The following is a 20,506-nucleotide window of genomic DNA, read 5'->3' as shown; positions in this document are numbered from 1 at the left end:
TTTATGTATCTTTACAGATACTGGCTTATTAGTTTGGGTATTATCGTTCTTAATATAGTTTATTTCAAAATAATCTAAAACATAACACAGCTTACTGTATACGCAAATAAAGCCTTGCCATTTCTGTACAAGGAAAATTTCAAGTTTTTTTTTAAAAAAACAGACCGTCGACAGATGTTCCATCTAAGAACTGCTACAAAAGTTGCATGAGGCTGAGAAACCTTGGGATAATCTTTGGCAGCAGACAAGAGAACACGTTTAAAAACTTTGTGCTTATTTGACTTGTCTCCATTTCCACACATTCATTCCTGCAGCAACTTGAAATAGCCAAATGAGGGAGTGTTGTGCTGTGCTCTGAGCAACCGGATCGAGACCAATCAAGCTTATTTTTAATGTTCAGAAAAATAGCACTGCAGCCTGTTCTTAAGAGCAAAAATTGCTGACATGGCTTGTTTAAAAAAAATAAAGGCCCATCAGAAACAAAAAAAAAGAGCTACAGTGCAAGGAATTTAACTCAACATTATTTTCATCAACAGGAAGATGGCTTAAGTGAACAATTGCCATTATGCGGCTTTCGACATTAGCATTGTTCCTTAGAGAACCACAAGCAGAAATAGCCTGACCCTAGCAGAAATTAGTTTTGTTTTCTCCCAAGGCAGCAACTCGATTGCAATCCCCCACTCCAAACCAAAGGGGCTTTAGTGAGTGGTGTGCTATTCGAGCAGGCTAACCTGAACTCAACTGTGAATGGACCAGGAAAAGACGCATCATTTCTGCTCGCTTCCTGCCAATTTACAGCTGAAGTGATCACTTGTACACATCCACATGCCTATTACTTGATCTGTTCTCAAGAGTATGGAAATGTGCACATCCACACTTTCCAAAGAAAGTAGAAATGGTTTAGTTATCTGCCAACTTAAAGGATCCCCAATTGCAGCAAAGTGAATGCAGATAAACGCATGAAGAGTGGATTCTAGCATTAAGACTTATGACAAACATGACACAAACACTACCAGTTTATTTGATGCTGAATACAACCATTGCGGTTAAAATGGAACTAACCACATAAACAAATGTAAAATTTTACATTTCATACGTTGTACCAGTACCCTGTGTGCTGGATGGATCTCAGACAATGAAAAATAAAACCCTACACAAGGCTCAGTGCTGAAATGGTTTTAAGACATGAACACAAAAAACCTCAATGATCAAAACCAAATCCTAACAAGAGTTCAGGGTCAAAATGATCGTACTGATGTAGACCCACTGATAATCCTAGCTTGTGAACCAATGAAGAAGTCCATCATTCATACCAACCTAGGAAGCTCTCTCTTGACAGGCCCACAGCTGCATTATTTGGATGATGTACACAGTACCCTCAGCCTTCAGCTTGAACTGCTTCAAGTGTGGTCAGGAAAAAAAAACACACAAAAGCCCTGCAACATTAAAATGGAACATTGTGCAGTCTTTTTACTTGGTTTGTGTAGCCAAAACGTCAAGTCAGTAACATAAGAATTCACAACCTCAGATTCAACTTCTCTGAAATGTACGTTTCTTAGATAACCAGCTGGGATTAGGACAGACCGATTACAAACAAGTTGTTTACAATTAAAATCAATTAAACAGGGAGCAAATCACACTTTCTTCATAAGTAACAGACAGTGCTTTAGAATCAAAATGCTGGGGCACATAATTTTTAAATAAACCTCCTGGAAACCGAAATCTGCAAAATAAAACCATGTTAATAAATACCCCAGTTGGAACAATTTTCAAAAAAAACTGTTTATTGCATTGTATATTTGGTACCTTTTGCATTTTAGAACCATGGGAATTAATTGTAACTGCAGAAATAAAGAAGCAAATCTGTTTTTTTTCCAAAAATTCTGGGCCCCTTTTAAAAACATACAAAGTCTGGGGCATGCGTAAAACTGCAGAGCAAGAAATATCCTTAGAAATGCTGGGCTTCAAGTACTATAATTGACATTACATGGAGGGAAAAACCGGTATTCAAATGGTCAATGTATAATTTTCTACATAATCTGTCAGGTAGTTACTGATGACAATCTGCATCTGCATTAACAAAACAGCACTGAGTCCAAGACCAGTCCTCTAAACGAGAACATGAAACCAAGTTTATCTATCAAACACTTCCAACTTCACTCAACCTTCAGGATTTAAAAATAAAGTAATAACTGTTCGCTGACTACCTAAGTGTGCTACTTTAGGTCGTCAATAAGCAGCAATGGGGAAAGACAGACTCAGAACTGTTCCTTAATGCAGCTGGTGATCTACAGACGTACTAAACTTGTGTGTGTTTGTTAGAAAATCTCAGAATTTAGAAATGATGGTCAGTACATGCCCTAATTCTTCCTCTTCCTTCTTCCCCCCGACCCCAACTCAGTCTTCAGTTCCAAATGCCTTTCCCTCTTTAACACGTTTTTTTTTAAACTGGGTACATTAATCTGTACATCACAATTTACATAAGGTTTTTCCTGTGGTCTGCATGTAGTTTCCATTCATTTTCTGTCAGACACTGCTGCCCTGACAAAGTTTGTGCTTAGAGGATCCAGTGCTAGGGCAGCATTCCGCTGACCGTCACAATCTCAAGACAGTAATGATTAGGTTACATTTTTGTGTCACACCCAACTTTTTAAATAGCTCTCAATATTCTTTAGAAATTACATTAAAAACCCGGGAAGCCAATTGCAAGAAGGGTGTTGAGTGCATTCAACTGATGTCACCTTCTCACTCACAGGGGGTTCACAAACACAGTACAGAAGTCGCCTCCAAAATTTCAGATAATTTTTTTTTGAAGTCAGCAGGATAAAAAAAAAGACCTCCAATTCTGAAAGTCTATGCTCTGTAAGCATTTATGAAACCCTGACACATATTTACAGATCCTGTCGAGAAGAGTGGGGAGCTGACATCAGAGGTATGCAACAAAAATGTGTTCACTTCAGTCACCGCCTTCATTCAGATCTCATTGGCCAGTTCCTCAGGCTCGGTAGCACTATCCCCGTTCACTGTGATCTTTACATCATCTTCATATCCAGGAGGCATGAATGCTAGCGCATAGGGAAAAATCTTGTGACACTGTGCTCTGTAGGTTTCAGCTGTTTCTTTACAGACTCCCAGACTACCATCCCGTACAGCTTCCAGCACCTTCACACAAATCTGAATCAAAAAGAAAGACAGGTCAGTTTTGTCAAAATTGCAGCTACCTTGTTTGTATATTAAATCAAATTTTGACAAACCAGCAGAACAGCAGCACCAGTCATGAGTTTGTCTACTCTGTATAGCTACGGTTAGCATTAATGCACATTTATTTAAGACCCTGGTAATAACTGATATCATTTTAAACATACAGCTACTCTTGTTTTTTTTTAATGGAAGGGTACCTTAGGAAACAAATACATTTTGTGGCACATTATACACCAGGCAGTTTGCAGTCTACACAGAGCAAGATGATCTCTGCCATGTTGGAGATCTTTATAACTGATCTCATCCAGGAAAAGGAGACAATCTTTTCCACATGTTAATTAGCACCCCAGGAAATATCTGAGCAAGCAACCAATTGAACAAGGTTCATCCTGGCTCTCACCCAATTTTAGGCTATAGCAGAGACATGATAAAAATGTAAAGCAACTCAGATCACAAGAAACACTTGCCATCTATCCAGTCAGGGAAAACCTTTCATAAGTGAGGACACAGTCCATCTAGCCCAAAGATTTTGTTGCATATCCGATAGAGGAAGTTCAAAACCCACAAAAAAGCTAACAACTGAATTAGGGAAGGCTGGAGAAAAAAAAGTCAAGCTTGATGACTGCACTTATTACTAATGAACGAGCACCTTTTCCATTACCACATGCTGAGGCCCAAAGGAATCGTTGAAATGGAAGACCCTTTTCCGGGTCAAAATTCCCAAAGAAAATGGAGTAATTTGACAATGAAACGTTGAGTGGCTAAAGCAACTCTTTCACAGCCCCGCTAGTATTGGTATTTGAAGAGTGCCTTGAAAAGCGATAACTGGTATCTTTCTCTGAGAAGAGTACTGGTGTCTGTGTATGCATTACAGATGGCTTTGACAAGTGATGGTGTCATTGGCAAAAATCAGCATTCAAGTGCCAACAATTAGGTACCCTAAATGCCATGAGAAAAATTATTTTTTAAAAGCAGTTTTTCTTTGGATACGAACTCCTTCTGTCGTACCGGCACATACCCTGCACCAGAGACATGGGGCGGAATTCTCATAAAAATTCTAAGTTTCGACTGTGAAAACTGGAGTAAATCATACTATTTCTTTCAGTGGGAGTTCAGAGAAGAATCTTCCACACACTGAGCACTGCAGAGTGCCCCAGCAGGATTCACTCCAGAAATTTGTGGGTGGGACCTATTCCCTCTGGAGAGGCCAACAGCATAGCGCATAGCGCTGAACGAGCCACTGTGCATGCAACAATCTGTCAGCGCTGAGATCGGCACATCCGCAGTGGCCCGTCTGCTGGCCTGCCGATTGCTGACTGGGCCTGCAATGCGAGCCCTCCATAGCCCAATTGCTGGCCCCCTATGCATGCCTGGGCTAATGTCGACCCCCCCCCCCCCCCCCCCGCCCCATGGGTCCCAGGGTGCCCCCTAGGCAATGGCACTTTGCTCCTTGGGCAGTGCCAGGGGACCCTGGCTGGCATTGCTAGGGTGCCAATGCCCAGGGGGCACCTCCCCATGCCACCCGACCCTCTTGGGGGGAGGGGGCCTCGATTGCCTCCCCCCCCCCCCCCCCCAGCATGGTCGGGTCACCAGCTCCCTGCAAGTGGGGAGCTATAGTAATCCCCACTAGAATGAACCACTCTGGCGGTGGAGGGGGTAGGGAGGGGGAGATGCTAACAGGTCCAGAGACTTCAGTCCCGGGTCCGCTAATTGTATTTAAAATATATGTAAATGTTTAAATAATTTATGCGGCTCCCATTGATTTCCGGTGCGGAGCTGATGCCACTGGAGATCCGGCACTGGGAGATGCCATCAGGGGGGATGCCCAGCATGGATCCCGCAGATCGCGTGCCACTGGAATTTCCCAGCTAAAGAATTAGCGCAGCAGGATACAGAATCGCCCCCATGAACTGTGTCTTCTTTGGGTTTGCATCAGATTTGTTAAAATTCTCGACAGAGAGTTTGCAATCTCAAAATGAGCTTGGTGAAAATAGGGGAGGGAGGGCTGGGGGAATTGGGTAAATCTCCCTCTTATGAGTGATTTGCCAGAGTTTGGAAAACTAATCGACTGAAAGGTTCCTTCCCAAAAGAATGAGGAACTTAACGGAACGTACTTACTTTGGTGAGAGCAATATGTTTAGCCCAAGCCCTTTTGCAAAATCCTAAAGTAGCAATCAAAATGAGCTAAACAGAGACTAAAAATCCTCAAAGTAACTAATAAATATCAAGTTTTCTGCATTTTTTGAATTCACTTTCTCCCGAAGGCACTCGTGCTGATCTACAATTTGAGTGCCAGATCTACGTTACTGCAGCTATTACCATGCTCTATATGGACCATAACAGCAGAATGCTGTAGGGTTGTACAGCTATCATTCCTGATGCTTACCTGATACTTCCTGCAGAGGTCACAGGATAGTAATTTGGAACAGAGACTTTGATTTTTCGCCTCTCTTGGCGGGGAATACATAGTGTCATAGCGTACAGCACAGAAAAGTCAAGTCTGCACCGACAAGAACTACCATTAAAATCCCACCAATCCCATTTTCCAGCACTTGTCCCATACCCTTGAATGTTATGATATTTCAAGTGCTCATCCAATACTTTTTAACAGCTGTAAGGTTTTCAGCCTCCACTACCTGCCCAGGCAGTGCATTTCAGATTCCCACCAGCCTCAGTGTAAAGAAATTCTAAATCTCCTCTGAATTTCCTGCCCCTTACCCTAAAACTCTACCCCCTCATGACCAACCCCTCAACCAAGGGGAACAGCTGCTTCCTATTCACGCTTCCCGCTCACAATCTCGTACACCTTAAATCACGTCCACCCCTCAGCCTTCTCTAGAGAAAATAATCCAGCCTATCTAGTCTCTCCTTATAGCTCAAATGCTCCATCCCAAGCAACATCCTAGTGAAGAGAGGGCAATTACTGTACAGTCAATGAATTTAGCAGACTAATGATCAAATCCTCGAACCTTCTCAGTTGGAATGGTTCTTAGCTTGATTAACAGATAAGGCCCTACTCCAGAACTAAAATAACTGTTCAAAGAGCTAGTGAAATAACTTAACTTGTACTGAACCATGCTTCTTTTGACTCAATCCGGGTCTAAGTTGTAATTATACATATTAGCAAGTAGTGCCCCATTCCAGGTAATTTGTTCTATGAATGACACATTAAGAAGCTACATGATAGAATCCATGCAGTGAGACTTTGACTATAATGAAATGGAGCAGCTCCACAGTTGATTACAGCTGACCACCACAACATTCAAGATAGCGGAATTTAAAATAAGATGCTTGCTCTCAGGATTAAAAATCCCCCAATTTCACTTAAGGCCAGAAAGTTCAATCCATCCATTGGTCTTGACTTTTTAGTTTCCAGTTACTGTACTCTTCTTCTCTTCCCCGTACTCAGTTGGTTCTCTCTCTGATACTAGCTATGGGCAAATAGAGGTACCAGTAATGAACTGGGTAATTTTTACACTTAACTCCCTCGGAGTGGCAACCAGCAGCAGATTACCACTCTATATCGACTTATCTGCGCTTAAATTCTTAAGAACCTGTCTCACCCCACCTTCCTGGGTGAGATGCAGGCAGCGAAGTTCGTCCCCGGTTCCAGCAGTGCAGTATAAAAGGAGCAATGCGAAGGAGGGCACATCCCCATTTTTAAAACGACACTAGCTGCCATAAAGTAGTGTGTTTAAACGTCTCATTGAAAACTGGGTCAGGGAGAAGGTAAGTGTCTGTGCCAAGTGAATGGGCTGTAGGGGATGCGGGTTTGGACATTGGGGGCCTGGGGCATTGGGAAGCGTGTGCGCGCGCGTGGTCGAGTTGGTGAGGGGTTGGGTCCAGGGATCAGGTTTTGAGAGGGGGGGGGGGGGGAGGTTGGTGTCGCCCATGCTAGGCTTGGTCTGGGTATTTAAAATAGTTACACTGGACTTAGAAGTGTTTTTATTTCTTCTCTCTTTTAGAGTAGTCATTAGCGCAACACTGGCAGAACCATCCGGTGTTGGCAATTCAAACTGCTTTATCTAATGATTCCCAACACAGTGCAATTGTCCAGGGGAAGTTAGTGCTTCTGGACAACCCTAACCTGGGAACTTCCCAGAGAGTTTCCTCAGCGCAACTTTGGGATACCCCCCAAATCTGTCCAGGAAGTTAGGGACCAATATATTCTAAACGAGCAAATTTAAACTTCAGTTAGAAGATGCAAGTCCTTTTGCTGTAAATTCCTATTTTCTATTGTAACCTGTTCCCTTTTTGCCATAGATTAGCATTACTAAAACTTCAATCAATCTTCTGAGAAAAGCATTTAAGCAATCCATCAATACATCCAAATTTCTCTGATCAGCAATGAACACAATTACAAAAGTATATACGGAATATAACATACGGACAATTCACACAAGGGCACTTGATGAATGATCACTAAAATTTAATTTTACCATATACACTCTGCTAAATGCTGCTTAATTCTATTCAGTGGAGCTGGAGAACAAATAATTATTGAATATTGCAGCACAAACTTGGAGATGAGTTTATGTTATTTGCTTGCAGCTCCATTTTCAATTTTGGTCCATGTAGGTCAAGAGGTGTGGAAGCTTATTTCTAACAAATATACACGAAACAAACTCACTAAAAGCCAATTTTCCAAACATTGCAGAAGGACCGGACTCACTGCAATGGAGTAAAGCTACTGAGTCACTCTCAGACCATTCACATAGCCTGCCTCCAATAACACCCAACAAATCCGTGATCCAGACTTATTTATGCAGGGTACAGTAGCACTAAAGCAATGTTCTAGCCAACCCCTCAAGTTTTCTCACCTTGCAAGCCTCTCAACTATGTTGCATCCTGCAGCCAGAGGGTGGGACAGCCTTAATCATCAGTCACTGCAGATTAAAAGCAGGCCATTTCTTTCCACTGACTGAAGCATGTGTGATAAGGGGCCTGCAAGGAGAGAAAAATGGGAATTTGTTTCTTAAACAATAAATCTCACCTGGATGCCTCTCTTGTCTAGAAATTCATCAAGTCCTGTAGCTAACTCCACAGCCCTTTTTTGACTGGAAGGATCATTGTAGTACATCATTTTGGCAGCTGTAAAAGAATAAAAAGGTTTTATATAATCCTGTGGGGGAAAAAAAACGATAGATGCAATTTGGAAGAGAGGGTGGAACGAAGGACATAAACCCAAAGTCAAGGTTTCAAAAGCTATAACAAATGCTTTCATTGAACTTTTAAGTTAGCCTTCTTTAAGAAATTAATGCCCTTCCCAAGACGTTGTACATTACTTGGTCTACAGAGATCAAATAAATTGACCATAACATTGAACCCAGACTGACAAACTTAGTCCTTCCATAATGTATTCGAACCTCACACTCTGAAGAAAATCTCTGCATAAAAATATTCAGATTGCTCAAGGTTGGACAAGTCATACAACATTTGATCACTATTTTGTTCCTCCATGGATCTGGGCATCGCTGGAAAGGCCAGCATTTGTTGCCTATCCCTAATTTCCCTTGACTTGCCAGGCCATTTCAGAGGGCAGTTAAGAGTCAACCACATTGCTGAGCGCCTGGAGTCAAATGTAGGCCAGACCAGTTAAGGATTAATGAGCCAGATGGGTTTGTCATGGCCACCATTACTGAGACTAGCACCCAATTCCAGATTTCATTAATTTAACTTAAATTCCACCAGATGCCAAAGGGATTTGAATCCGTGACCTCAGAGCATCAACCTGGGCTTCTTACTACCCCAGTGACACAGCCACGAAGCCATAATTTCCTCTAAATCTCCCCATTCAACTTTGCAGGCCACATCAGGACCAATGCACTCTTGTGGAGAATTCCATTACTACAGCCTAACTCTCTGATCACCAAAGCACACTGCCAGACATTTGTACAGCTCTTTGAAAAAAGGCCAATTGTTTCATCTCAGTTACCTACTGAGGAGATTGCCCACATGGAACTTATTAATGTATGGAGCAAAAGCAAGATACTGATAACCATACAGAATCAAAGTTTGCAAAGTGAGGCTGATATTAAAATACACCGAGATAATAGTGAAAGATTGAAGGGGAATTATTGGAAAATTGAAGCACAAGGTGATTGCAATTTTTTTTCAGCTTTCCACTGCACCCCTGATTACTTTAAAGTAAAGTTAAAGTTAATTTATTAGTCACAAGTAGATTTACATTAACATTGCAATGAAGTTACGCTGAAAATCCTCTAGTCGTCACACTCCGGCACCTATTCAGGCACACCCTGGGAGAATTTAACATGGCCTATGCACCTAACTGGCACATCTTTATTTACTCATTCATAGGATGAGGGCATTGCCAGCAAGACTAGCATTTATTGCCCATCCCTAACTGAGGGCCACCTCTGATTAGCACTAGTAGCCATGGGGCAGCACAGTGGCACAGTTGTTAGCACTGCTGCCTCACAGCGCCAAGGACCCAGGTTTGATTCCCGGCTTGGGTCACTGTCTGTGCAGAATCTGCACGTTCTCCCCATGTCTGCGTGGGTTTCCTCCAGATGCCACAGTCCAAAGACGTGCTGGTTAGGTGAATTGGCCATGCTAAATTCTCCCACAGTGTACCCGAACAGGCGCCAGAGTGTGGCGACTAGGGGATTTTCACAGTAACTTCATTGCAGTGTTAATGTGAACCTACTTGTGACTAATAAATAAATTCTAACTTAATTTTTTTTAGCCATAGTATGTGTGTGGCTAATTCAAGTTTCTGATCCCCAGAATGTTGACAGTGAGGGATTCAGTGACATCAATTCCCACTGAATATCCAAGGGAAGTCGAAACGCTCCCTCCTGTTGGACAAAGTCATGGTCTGGAACTTCTGTGGTATACATGTTATATGCCATTTATTGGAGAGCTAAATTTTATCTAGTTGTTGCTGAATGCAGGCGCTACTGTTTCATTATCTGAGGGGTTGTGACAGAAGTGAAAACTGCAGTTATCAGTGAACATCTCATCTGACCTTACGATGCAAGGAAGGTCATTGATGAAACAACTAAGGCTGGCTGTGTCTAGCACACTAGCCCATGCAACTCCTACTGTGATATTCTGGGGCTGAGAATGATTGGCCTGCAATAACAACATTTTTCATCATGCTGGGTATGACTCCAGCCAGTGGAGCAATTTCCTCAATTCGCAAAGTTTACGAGGGTTCCTTGATGCCACCCTTGGTCAAATACTGCCTTGATTTTGAAAGCAGTCACACACATCTCACCTCTGGCAATCAGTTCTTTTGTCCATGTTTAGATCAAGGTTATAATGAGGTCTGGAGCACACTGGTTCTGGCAGAACCCAAGCTGAGCACCAGTGAGCAAGTATCACTTGATTGCACTACTAATGGCACCTCCGCCACTTAACTGATGATTGAAAGTAGCCTGATGTGGCACCAGTTTGTATTTGCCTGATATTTTACAGACAAACACAATATTATCCTGCAATTGCAGTGTTTTAGCCATACTGTGCTATGTTAATGGAGAAAAATCCCTGGAATTGCACACAGAAATATGGAATTTTAAAAAGATCCAAGTTTTACATTTTTAAATGGACTCAAACCCCGAAGATGACTGAGAATGGCCACTGACTGGAATGGTTGCAGGGTGTTTATTTAAGGGATAATGGAACCTCTCGGTGTTTCCATGCAAGATACTGCGAAAATAATCCACAAACAGATTACAATCCCAGTAGAGACAAAGGAACATAATTGCCATCCCATGTCGAAGATCCTGGGTGTAATTGTCTAGATTGACTAGTGTATTCCGGGTTTCCAGTTGGAATATACAAGACAGGGGTTAAAGGCTAGTTGAGAGAGCTGCCCCATGACCTGTCTGCCCTGCCGGTCTGTGTGTGCGTGCTGTGAAGAAAGCCAACTGAAAGTTTTCCACACTGAAGGTGTGTCAGAAGCAGTACCCTGACAAAAAGGAAATAGCCATCTTTTGCAGGAATATCTAAAAACTTTGGCTGTGGAAGTCAACCAGCCAGCGAAAAAGGATCACAGCTGGAACATCTCCACCAAACCACAAAGCACCTGAATTGAAGAATCAACTACTCACCCACAAAAGTCAACAACACTGAAATCAATTTGTAACGACTATACTTGTCATCTACTCCTTGCATAACAAGGACTATAACTTTTTATTTATATTACTTTTGGACTCGAAGTATATGCTTTACCATTTCTCCGTGCCTTTTTAGTAGTTAATAAACTTACTCTATCTTAACTCAAAGTCTGATTAAATTGGCTCCTTTTTAAACACATCTGTTGGGTCTGGAAAAGGTATCCAATGGAAAAGGAACCTTATTTGATTAAACCTTTGTTGCTGCCAGAGGGTGGGTTGAATAAAGACACAGAGCTAGTCATCTCTCCTCACCAGTGTTTGTAACAATACAGGGCTATCCCAGTCAGACGGTGAAAAATTGAATAGTCTCACCTGGATCAATAACCTTTGGGGAACCTCACCTGGGGCTGGCTGTAACAAATGGAACAGCTCATCTGGAGGCACCGTTGGTTCTGCAGCACAAACCTTCAGTGCTATAGTCAGAATGTTGTTGTAGCCCATAAAGCCTTTGCTGTTTCAAGTGTGCTCAACAGTTTCTCATTAGAACTTGTGAATTAATCAAATTAGCTGAAGACGGACTCGTGATGCTGGGGATTTCAGGAGTAGGCAGAGATGAATCATCCACCCTGTGCTTCAGGCTGATGATTGTAAATGCGTCAATCTTGTGTTTTTCACTCACATACTGGGTTCTTCTATTTCTGAAGAATGGGATGTGCATGAAGCCTTCACCTCTGTTGTTTATTTGTCCACTACCATGCACTACTGGGATGTGTCAGAACTGCAGTGTTTTGCTTTGAACATAACATAAGAACATAAGAACTAGGAGCAGGAGTAGGCCATCTGGCCCCTCGAGCCTGCTCCGCCATTCAATATGATCATGGCTGATCTTTCTGTGGACTCAGCTCCACTTACCCGCACGCTCCCCATAACCCTTGATTCTTTTACTGTTCAAAAATTTATCTATCCTTGCCTTAAAAACATTCAATGAGGTAGCCTCAACTGCTTCACTGGGCATGGAATTCCACAGATTCATAACCCTTTGTGTGAAGAAGTTCCTCTCAACTCAGTCCTAAATCTGCTTCCCCTTATTTTGAGGCCATGCCCCCTAGTTCTAGTTTCACCTGCCAGTGGAAACAACTTCCCTGCTTCCATCTTATCTATCCCCTTCATACTCTTATGTTTCTATAAGATCTCCCCTCATTCTTCTGAATTCCGATGAGTGTAGCCCCAGTCCACTCAATCTCTCCTCATAAGCCAACCCTCTCAACTCCAGAATCAACCTAGTGAATCTCCTCTGCACCCCCTCCAGTATATCCTTTCTCAAGCGAGACCAAAGCTGTACACAGGTGCAGTACAGTACTGTACACAGTACTTTGATTCATTAATTGTGGGATCGCTGTATCTATCATAAGCTGCTTCTACTGTTTAACATACACACAGTCCTGCATGGCAGTTTAATATAAAAGCAAGATGCTGGGATCTAAAACGAAAACAGAAAATAGTGGAAAATCTCAGCAGGCCTGACAGCGTCTGTGGAGAGAGAATAGAGGCAACATTTTGAGTCAGGATGACCTTTTGTCAGAGCCTTGCAGCTTAACCAGGTTGGCACTTGGTTAGGTACAACTGGTGCTGCTCCCGACTTGCTGTTCTACACTTCTCATTGAAGCTGCGTTGATGTGTGGGATTCATAATGGCGACAGGGTGAGCAATATGCCATGTGGCCATTGTCATTGAGAACAATTCTGTTGCCATTGGTGGCCCACAGCACCTCAGATGCCCAGCTTGGAGCTGCTAGATCTGTTCTGAATCTGTAACTATATGTGCACACTTTCACTATAGGTAATACCACTACTTGGTCACAATACAAAAGTAATGCATCTTCATTACACAAAATGCATTTTGTGTAATCTTTTCTTAAGATTACCACTTCTTAGTGACTGCCAACACAATAATATTTAAATACCTATTTAGCACAGTGGTTGTGTCACACAACATAATAGAATGGTGAAATGTGAAGACAAGATTGTCTCTCCACAAGGGCTGTGTAGTACTCATTTTTACCACTGCGGAGTTCAAGTAGGTTTTTCCCCAGTGCTTGTTCTCTTCGCATCTGATACAGGCCTATTCTGGCATAGAATTTCTTGAGTCAGTCAATCAGGAGTAGTACTACCAAATGACGTTTAGCGATTGACACTGAAGTCCTCCACCCAGAATACATTGTTCCCTTTCTACTCTCAATGCATCTTCCAAGTGGTCTTCAACATGGGAGCGAGGTAGGCAAGATTTCATGTGGTCTGAAGTCAATGTTAAGGACAGTGAGAATCACTCCCCGTTATCTGTATACCACAGTGCCACCATTTTGGTAGACCTGGTTTGCTGGTGGGATGGCACATACCCACAGATACTAAGTGTCTGGGACGTTGTCATATTCACTTCATCACACCTTAGAGCCAATGTCAGGCTGTTGCTTATCCAGTCTGTAGGGCAGCTCCCCCAGTTTTGGCACAAGTTATTATTGCTCCTGAGGAAGACTTTGCAGGGTTGTCAGGGCTGATGTGCCTGCACCAGTTGGTCCATCCAGTTTTTTTCTGAAACACCGGATTAGGCTATTTGCTCGGCTATTTTAGAGTATAACCACGTTGTAATGGACCTGGGGTCACATTTTGACCAGAGCAGAGTTGCACACAGGCACGAATGAGTAAGGATGGCAGACGTCCTTCACTAAATGACATTAATGAATCAGTTGGAGGTTTACAACAATCTACCAGTTTCATGATGGCTATACTGCCTTTTTTATTTAACTGAAGTTAAATTCACCAACTGCCAGGCTGGGATTTGAACTCACATCTTTAGATCATTAGTCCAGGCATCTGGATTACCAATCCACTAACATAATCACTGTGCTACTGCACATGTAACTATATGTGCAGACTTTCACTATATGTAATACCACCACTTGGTCACAATACAAAAGTAATGCATCTTCATTACACAAAATGCAGTTTATGAATCTTTTCTTAAGATTACCACTTCTTAGTGACTGCCAACACAATAATATTTAAATACCTATTTAGTAGGTATAGTTGTGATTAACACTCAATGCAAGGACTAGCAGTTTATTTGTAAGTGTTCTAATTGCTTCTTGATCATACACAACAATGGAGAATTACCATTTACCAAGGTTCCTTGTAACAGTATTTGAGGTTGTTGCCTTTTTAATTATCTTTCAAACATAGCCTGCAGAGGAACTTTGGTGGTGTTGCATGCCTGTGCAGCATAGCGGAACCACTGACATTTAATTCCTAGAAATTTGCAGAATAAAATAATTTCAAGGCCCCAAAGGATAGTTGCTCCTACACAATTTCTCATTAGATAAGCATCCAATTTCCTCCCAGTCCAAAGATGTGCGGGCTAGGTGGATTGGCCATGCTAAATTGCCACTTAGTGTCAGGGGAACCAGCAAGGTAAACGCATGAGGTTACAGGGATAGGGCCTGGGTGGGATTGGTCGGTGCAGACTTGATGGGCCAAATGGCCTCCTTCTGCACTGTAGGATTCTATAATCTAACCACATTATGAGGTGCAAGCTAAAAGCTTTCTACAGCCACCAAGGATTAAAAACAAACTCAAAATTATACAGAAGTGTTGGAACAAGTACACAGTCTGTATGCAAACACCTATTTTCAAATAGCAGCAGATAAAGCTCAACTGAGATATCCAAAGAGATAGAGAACTTAACAGACTTTGCTCACATTAAAGTAAATTACAAACAGAATTGTTGATTTATATGCACAATTTCTCCACAACTAATTTGACCAAGGTACCATTCGACAATTGCAATGGTCTTAAAGGAGCTACAATAAGAGGATCAATTCATGTGTTTCCATGATTAGAACTGCCTTGTTTATGGGGAATTTTGGAATCTTTCACTGGACAAACTGGAAGCACTATTTTTTTTAAAAATATATCCAGTCTCGTTATTTCCAGTTTGTTACCTTTTATAGCTGGCAGTAAATGAAGTGACGAACTGGTTTAAACTCCATTAATGGAGCTTTCCTCAAAGAAACGCTCAGATGAACCACTTTTGCAATAAAACCACTATATGTCTCTTTTTTGCAGCGAATGACTAATTTTGATTACATTGCCCATTTAGAAGAAGCTGCAAACAGACAAGAAATTAGTTTATAGGTGCATAAGAGATTTGTATATATATTTTTTATAAAGACAATAGGCAGGAACTAGTAATGTCAGACTAAAAATGAATGCAGACTTCATGAGCATCAATAAAATGTTTCTATTAACATTTCCAAGTCTGATACAGCACACAAGTGCGCCTAGAATGTTGCAGATTGGATTTATGGTCTGTGCTGAGTTAGCACAAACATGAGAATTGTTGGGAATTTTAAAATTGGTTTCCGTGTCAATGAATTCAAAGAAAGACAGCAGGAGGTGGGACAGGGAACTTACACTAACATAAGGTTGGGTGAAACAGCATGTTAGTGTGGACATGGACTGGATCAGGACAACATTTGTGCAAGAACCAGCACTTGAAAAAGATAAAGCATAATTGTTGGTACAGGTGGAATTGCTTCGAAGAGGCAGCATCTTTATAAAGAATTGGGGGTTTGAGAGGTTGAAAGGGGAAGGGATTTATGTTAACAGAAAAGATTTTTGCATATATTAACACATGAAATGGTGTGAATCTGCTTTCACTTTACATGTCATTGCTAACTCATTATGTGCAACAATATTGGAGTAATTTAAAAAGAATTTTCTTCTGCAACTGAAACGATGTTAAATGTAGGAATTACAATCGATCCTGTTATCGACGTAATATACAGATTCAATAACAAAGCTACTTTCACTTACCAGCTAACCTGTGTGGAATTGAGTTCAAGTGCTTGCTTAAGAAAGCCTCATTAAAACTCTTTGGATTTGTGTCTCCAAACAACCTGCTCATTTGCTGCGTCAGCACAGTTTGAACAGCATCAGGCACATTTTTACTCTCGGATACTGGAACAGTAAAAGAAATAGGTTGGTTATTTACATGTATATGCATACTTTTCAACAATAAACTTATTTTAAATGCGAAAGATTATTTTTCACAACAACTCACCATGCAGTTTTTAAATTCATGCCAACATATCAATTTTTGTTGAATTTAATATGATGAGACCATCTATCTATTCTCAAAAAATGATGAGACAGAGTACAGGAAAGAGACAGAATCTGGTGAACTGGTGTGACGGCAATAATCCCTCCCTCAATGTCAACAAAACGAAAGATTGTTATCGACTTCAGGAAGCATTGTGGAGAACATGCCCCTGTCAAAATCAATGGGGACGAAGTAGAAATGGTCGAGAGCTTCAAGTTTTTAGGTGTCCAGATCACCAACAACCAGTCCTGGTCTCCCCATGCTGACACTACGGTTAAGAAAGCCCACCAATGCCTCTACTTTCTCAGAAGACTAAGGAAATTTAGCATGTCAGCCATGACTTTCACCAACGTTTACAGATGCGCCATAGAAAGCATTCTTTCTGGTTGTATCACAGCTTGGTCCTGATCTCTCCAAGACTGCAAGAAACTACAAAAAGTTGCGAATGTAGACCAATCCATCACACAAACCAGCTTCCTATCCATTGACACTGTCTACACTTCCCGCTGCCTTGGAAAAGCAGCCAGCATAATTAAGGACCCAACGCACACAGACATACACTCTTCCATCTTCTTCTGTTGGGAAAAAGATACAACGGTCTGAGGTCAGGTAACAACCGACTCAAGAACAGCTTCTTCCCTGCTGTCATCAGACTTTTGAATGGACCTACCTTGCATTAAGTTGATCTTTCTCTATACCCTAGCTATGACTGTAACACGACATTCTGCACTTTTTCCTTTTCTATGAACGGTATGCTTTGTCTGTATAGCATACAAGAAACAATACTTTTCACCGTATACTAATACATGTAACAATAATAAATCAAATATCTAGCACATTGTTTGCCAGAATATTTTAAGTTTGCTTAAATAATACGTTCATCAATATGGTGATTTTAACAATATGCAAAACCAATTTCAAAAAAGCAAGCTGTGGGTGGATGCAAAGCAGCTGATTAGTCTGTGGTATGGCACACAAGATTGATGAGCTCAATGGGAAATTTATTTTTAAATACAGCCTCAAGCTTCTTCAAGCACGATTTTAAGTGTCAAAACATAATGTCCTTTCTTGTTTATGAATTTATCATTTTGTCAAAGGATGTGTCACTGGCTAGGCCAGCATTTATTGCCCATCTCCAATTGCCTTTGAGAAGGTGGCAGGGAGCTGCCTTCTTGAACCACCGCAGGCCATATGGTGTAGGTACACCCACATTGCTGTTAGGATTGGAATACCAGGAATTTGATTCAGCAGTAGTGAAGGAACGGCGATATATTTCCAAGTCAGGATGGAGGGGAACTTGCAGGCGGTAGTGTTCCCAAGCACCTGCCACCCTTGTCCTTTGAGGCCACAGAAGTCAAAAGTTTGGGGATTTACCAAACTTGGCAAAGAGAATTGAGTTCCTTTGTTGCAAATCAACATTAAATTAAGAGTAATCTCCACATTTCTTCCAAAAAAACTTCCAGTCTCTTGACAGCCAACAGTTTTCTCCAACAGGACTCAAGGTAACAATCTTAATCACCTCTCAGGAAGCACCTAAACTTTACTCACTTTTTGGAAATGAAATCAGAAAGTCAATGTGAGAGATGAGGTCAAGCTACCAGTGTATTAAATCTATGCATTAGAGCACAAAATATCTATCGATACAAATGTTTTCAAGAAACAAAACTGCCTTTTATATTAGAATGTAGGGCCATATTTAAGAATATTGTCCATTATGGATGACTGAGCAAAGTGGAAAAATGTGCATAAACAGTTACAACTTTTGCCAACATTCTTGTAGCATTTCTTACTTGTAATCAGCAAGTTGATTTAATAATCCATAGAATTTTCTAAGCTAAAATGAAAAGATGGCTTCCTAGTGTGTGCAAGACAGATCACAAAGAGGAGCTAATACTTGGTTAAGAAGAAGCTAACTGGCAATTATGCTTAGGTCAACACTTCAATCCAGACAAACTGCAGATTACACTAGTTCATACCAGCTTTGAAGAACCGAAACAAACACTCATGGAGCCAAGGGTTGTCGGGATCAATGGCAAAAGCTCTTTTGACTGACTGCAACATCAGAAGGAATTTCTCTACAAAAACAATAAAATGAAATGGCACATTGTTAGAAAGAAAAATTAAGAAAAAAATATATACTTGTCACGATTTATGTCCTCGATGCTTCCTTACCACTAATGGATTGCTCTTTGAAGTGCAGTCTCAGTGGTTATGTAAGCAACGTGGCCATCAATTTTCACTGAGAACACTAGGAAACACCATGGTTTTTGTTGAATAGCACCAGAGGAGATAAACAGAACTGTTTATCGGCCTAGTAAGTCCATGCTAGCTTCCTGCATAGCAATCCCATCATCCCAATCTCCCACTATCCTCATAATCCGGCAAGTTTCTTTCCTTTGTGTCCATCTAACTCATTGTCACCAGCACCCTGGAGTCAGTTTCAGATCATTAACATTTGCTACACTAAAATGTTTCTTTCGCATTTTCTCCTATATCGCTTGTCCAAAACCTTAAATTTGTGTCCCTCAAGTCTTTGCACCATCAGCTGATGGTAATTTTTTCCTTGCCTACTTTATCTAAACCTGTCATAATCTAATACTCCTCTACCAAATCTCCGCTTGATCGCCTTAGCTCCGAGGAGAATTACCCAGTTTCCCCAATCTAAACTTGCAGCTAATATCCCTCATCCGTGGAAGCATTCTGGTAAATCTCCTCTGCATCCTCTTAAGGAACTTCACCCTAAAAAACGATCAGAGCCGGACACAATAACACTAGCTGCAGCCTAACCATAGCTTCATGATGCTCTGCTTGGTCATCTTATCAACATAATCTCCCTGATTTTGCACTCAAAACCTCGATTTAGAAGCCTAAGACGCCTAACTACTGTCTCAAGATGCCTTGCAACCTTTGAAGATCTGTACACGTGCACCGTGTCTTCTGTCCCTGCACACTCTTTAGAACTATGCCATCATGTCTATATTGCCTCTTCCTGTCACTTTTGCCAAAATGCATCACCTCACACTTCTCTGTATTAAGTTCCGTTTGCCACGTGTCTGACTGTTTTGCCAGCCCATCTATGTTCTATTGTAGTTGATTGTTATCAACTTCGCTGTCTGCCACACCTCCAAAGTTCAGCATGGTCCGAGCACCAAATCTTGAGGTACACCAGTATTTTTATCATCCTCCAGTCTGAAAAGCAACCATTAGTCATGACTTGCTCTTTGCTGTCCTTAAGCCAAATTTTTTATATTACCAAGCTGACAATGGTCCTCCCTCCTACAGAATCATCCTTGGTTTCATTAACCAGTTTTTTGTGATTGTTGGTCAAGCACTTCCTTAAAATCCACCAAGACATCATCCACTGCAATCCCTTCAATGTTCTGTTACTTCACCAAAATATTCAATTATATCTGCCCACCTCGAAAACCTTACCTACCCCTGATAAATGCCTGGCCCATCGTCGTGTGGAATGTCCTTGCACCTTTTCTTTAATAACGGTGTCAGATTTTCCCCATTCCAATCCTCTGGCACTTCTGCCATATTTAGCCCTACTGCTACTGCAACTCCCACTTCCTTCAGCAACCTGAATTGCAAGCAATTGGGACAAGGAGCTTTCTCCACTCCAAGCACTGCCAACCTTTCCAATACACCCATATCACCAATTTTCAACCAATCCATTAGCACTACCATTTTTGCCTCTATATTTTTTCAGTATCCTCATGGTAAACATCAATACAAAGTGCTCATTACATATTCTAGTCTTGCCCTGAGCCTATTAACATATATTGCTTGCTGCCCCTAATTGGGGATACGGGACCTCTGAGTATGCACTTACTATTCATGTGCCAAAGATTTTTCTGTTACTATTATGTTAACTGACCCTTGCTGGCATGTACTTGGCCTGCACCTGAAACATCTTCTCAAAGATCACCCATTGTTCAATTAGAGCTTTTCACGTAATGGTTCAATTTTACACTGGCTAGATCCCCCCTCACCTGAATGCATTTACCCCCTTTCAATTTAGAAGTTCTACTTTAGATTGTTCGTTGCTCTCCTCCATTATTAATCTA

The 20,506-nt window shown here is 41.4% G+C and overlaps 1 protein-coding gene across 2 annotated transcripts in view; it reads right to left on the bottom strand.

The window, feature by feature from the left end:
* Nucleotides 1–1,000: 1,000 nt before the first annotated feature.
* Nucleotides 1,001–20,506, bottom strand: part of naa15a (N-alpha-acetyltransferase 15, NatA auxiliary subunit a) — an 82,938-nt gene continuing 63,432 nt past the window's right edge. Inside the window, exons 17-20 of one of the 2 annotated variants that reach the window (XR_013497594.1) lie at nucleotides 18,413–18,511; nucleotides 16,151–16,294; nucleotides 8,022–8,292; nucleotides 1,001–3,174 (exon numbers count right to left, since the gene is read on the bottom strand). Coding sequence is in view for 1 of the 2 variants with exons in the window: in XM_078210495.1 (XP_078066621.1) it covers nucleotides 2,974–3,174; nucleotides 8,195–8,292; nucleotides 16,151–16,294; nucleotides 18,413–18,511 (542 nt within the window). In the remaining variant the exon portion in view is untranslated. The remainder of the gene's footprint in view (nucleotides 3,175–8,021; nucleotides 8,293–16,150; nucleotides 16,295–18,412; nucleotides 18,512–20,506) is intronic. The other variant, XM_078210495.1, reaches the window with a different exon arrangement.

Source organism: Mustelus asterias, chromosome 1 (assembly GCF_964213995.1).
Source record: "Mustelus asterias chromosome 1, sMusAst1.hap1.1, whole genome shotgun sequence".
NCBI lineage: Eukaryota > Metazoa > Chordata > Chondrichthyes > Carcharhiniformes > Triakidae > Mustelus > Mustelus asterias.
Note: the sequence above shows the minus strand (reverse complement) of the source record. Positions and strands in the feature narration are given on the sequence as shown.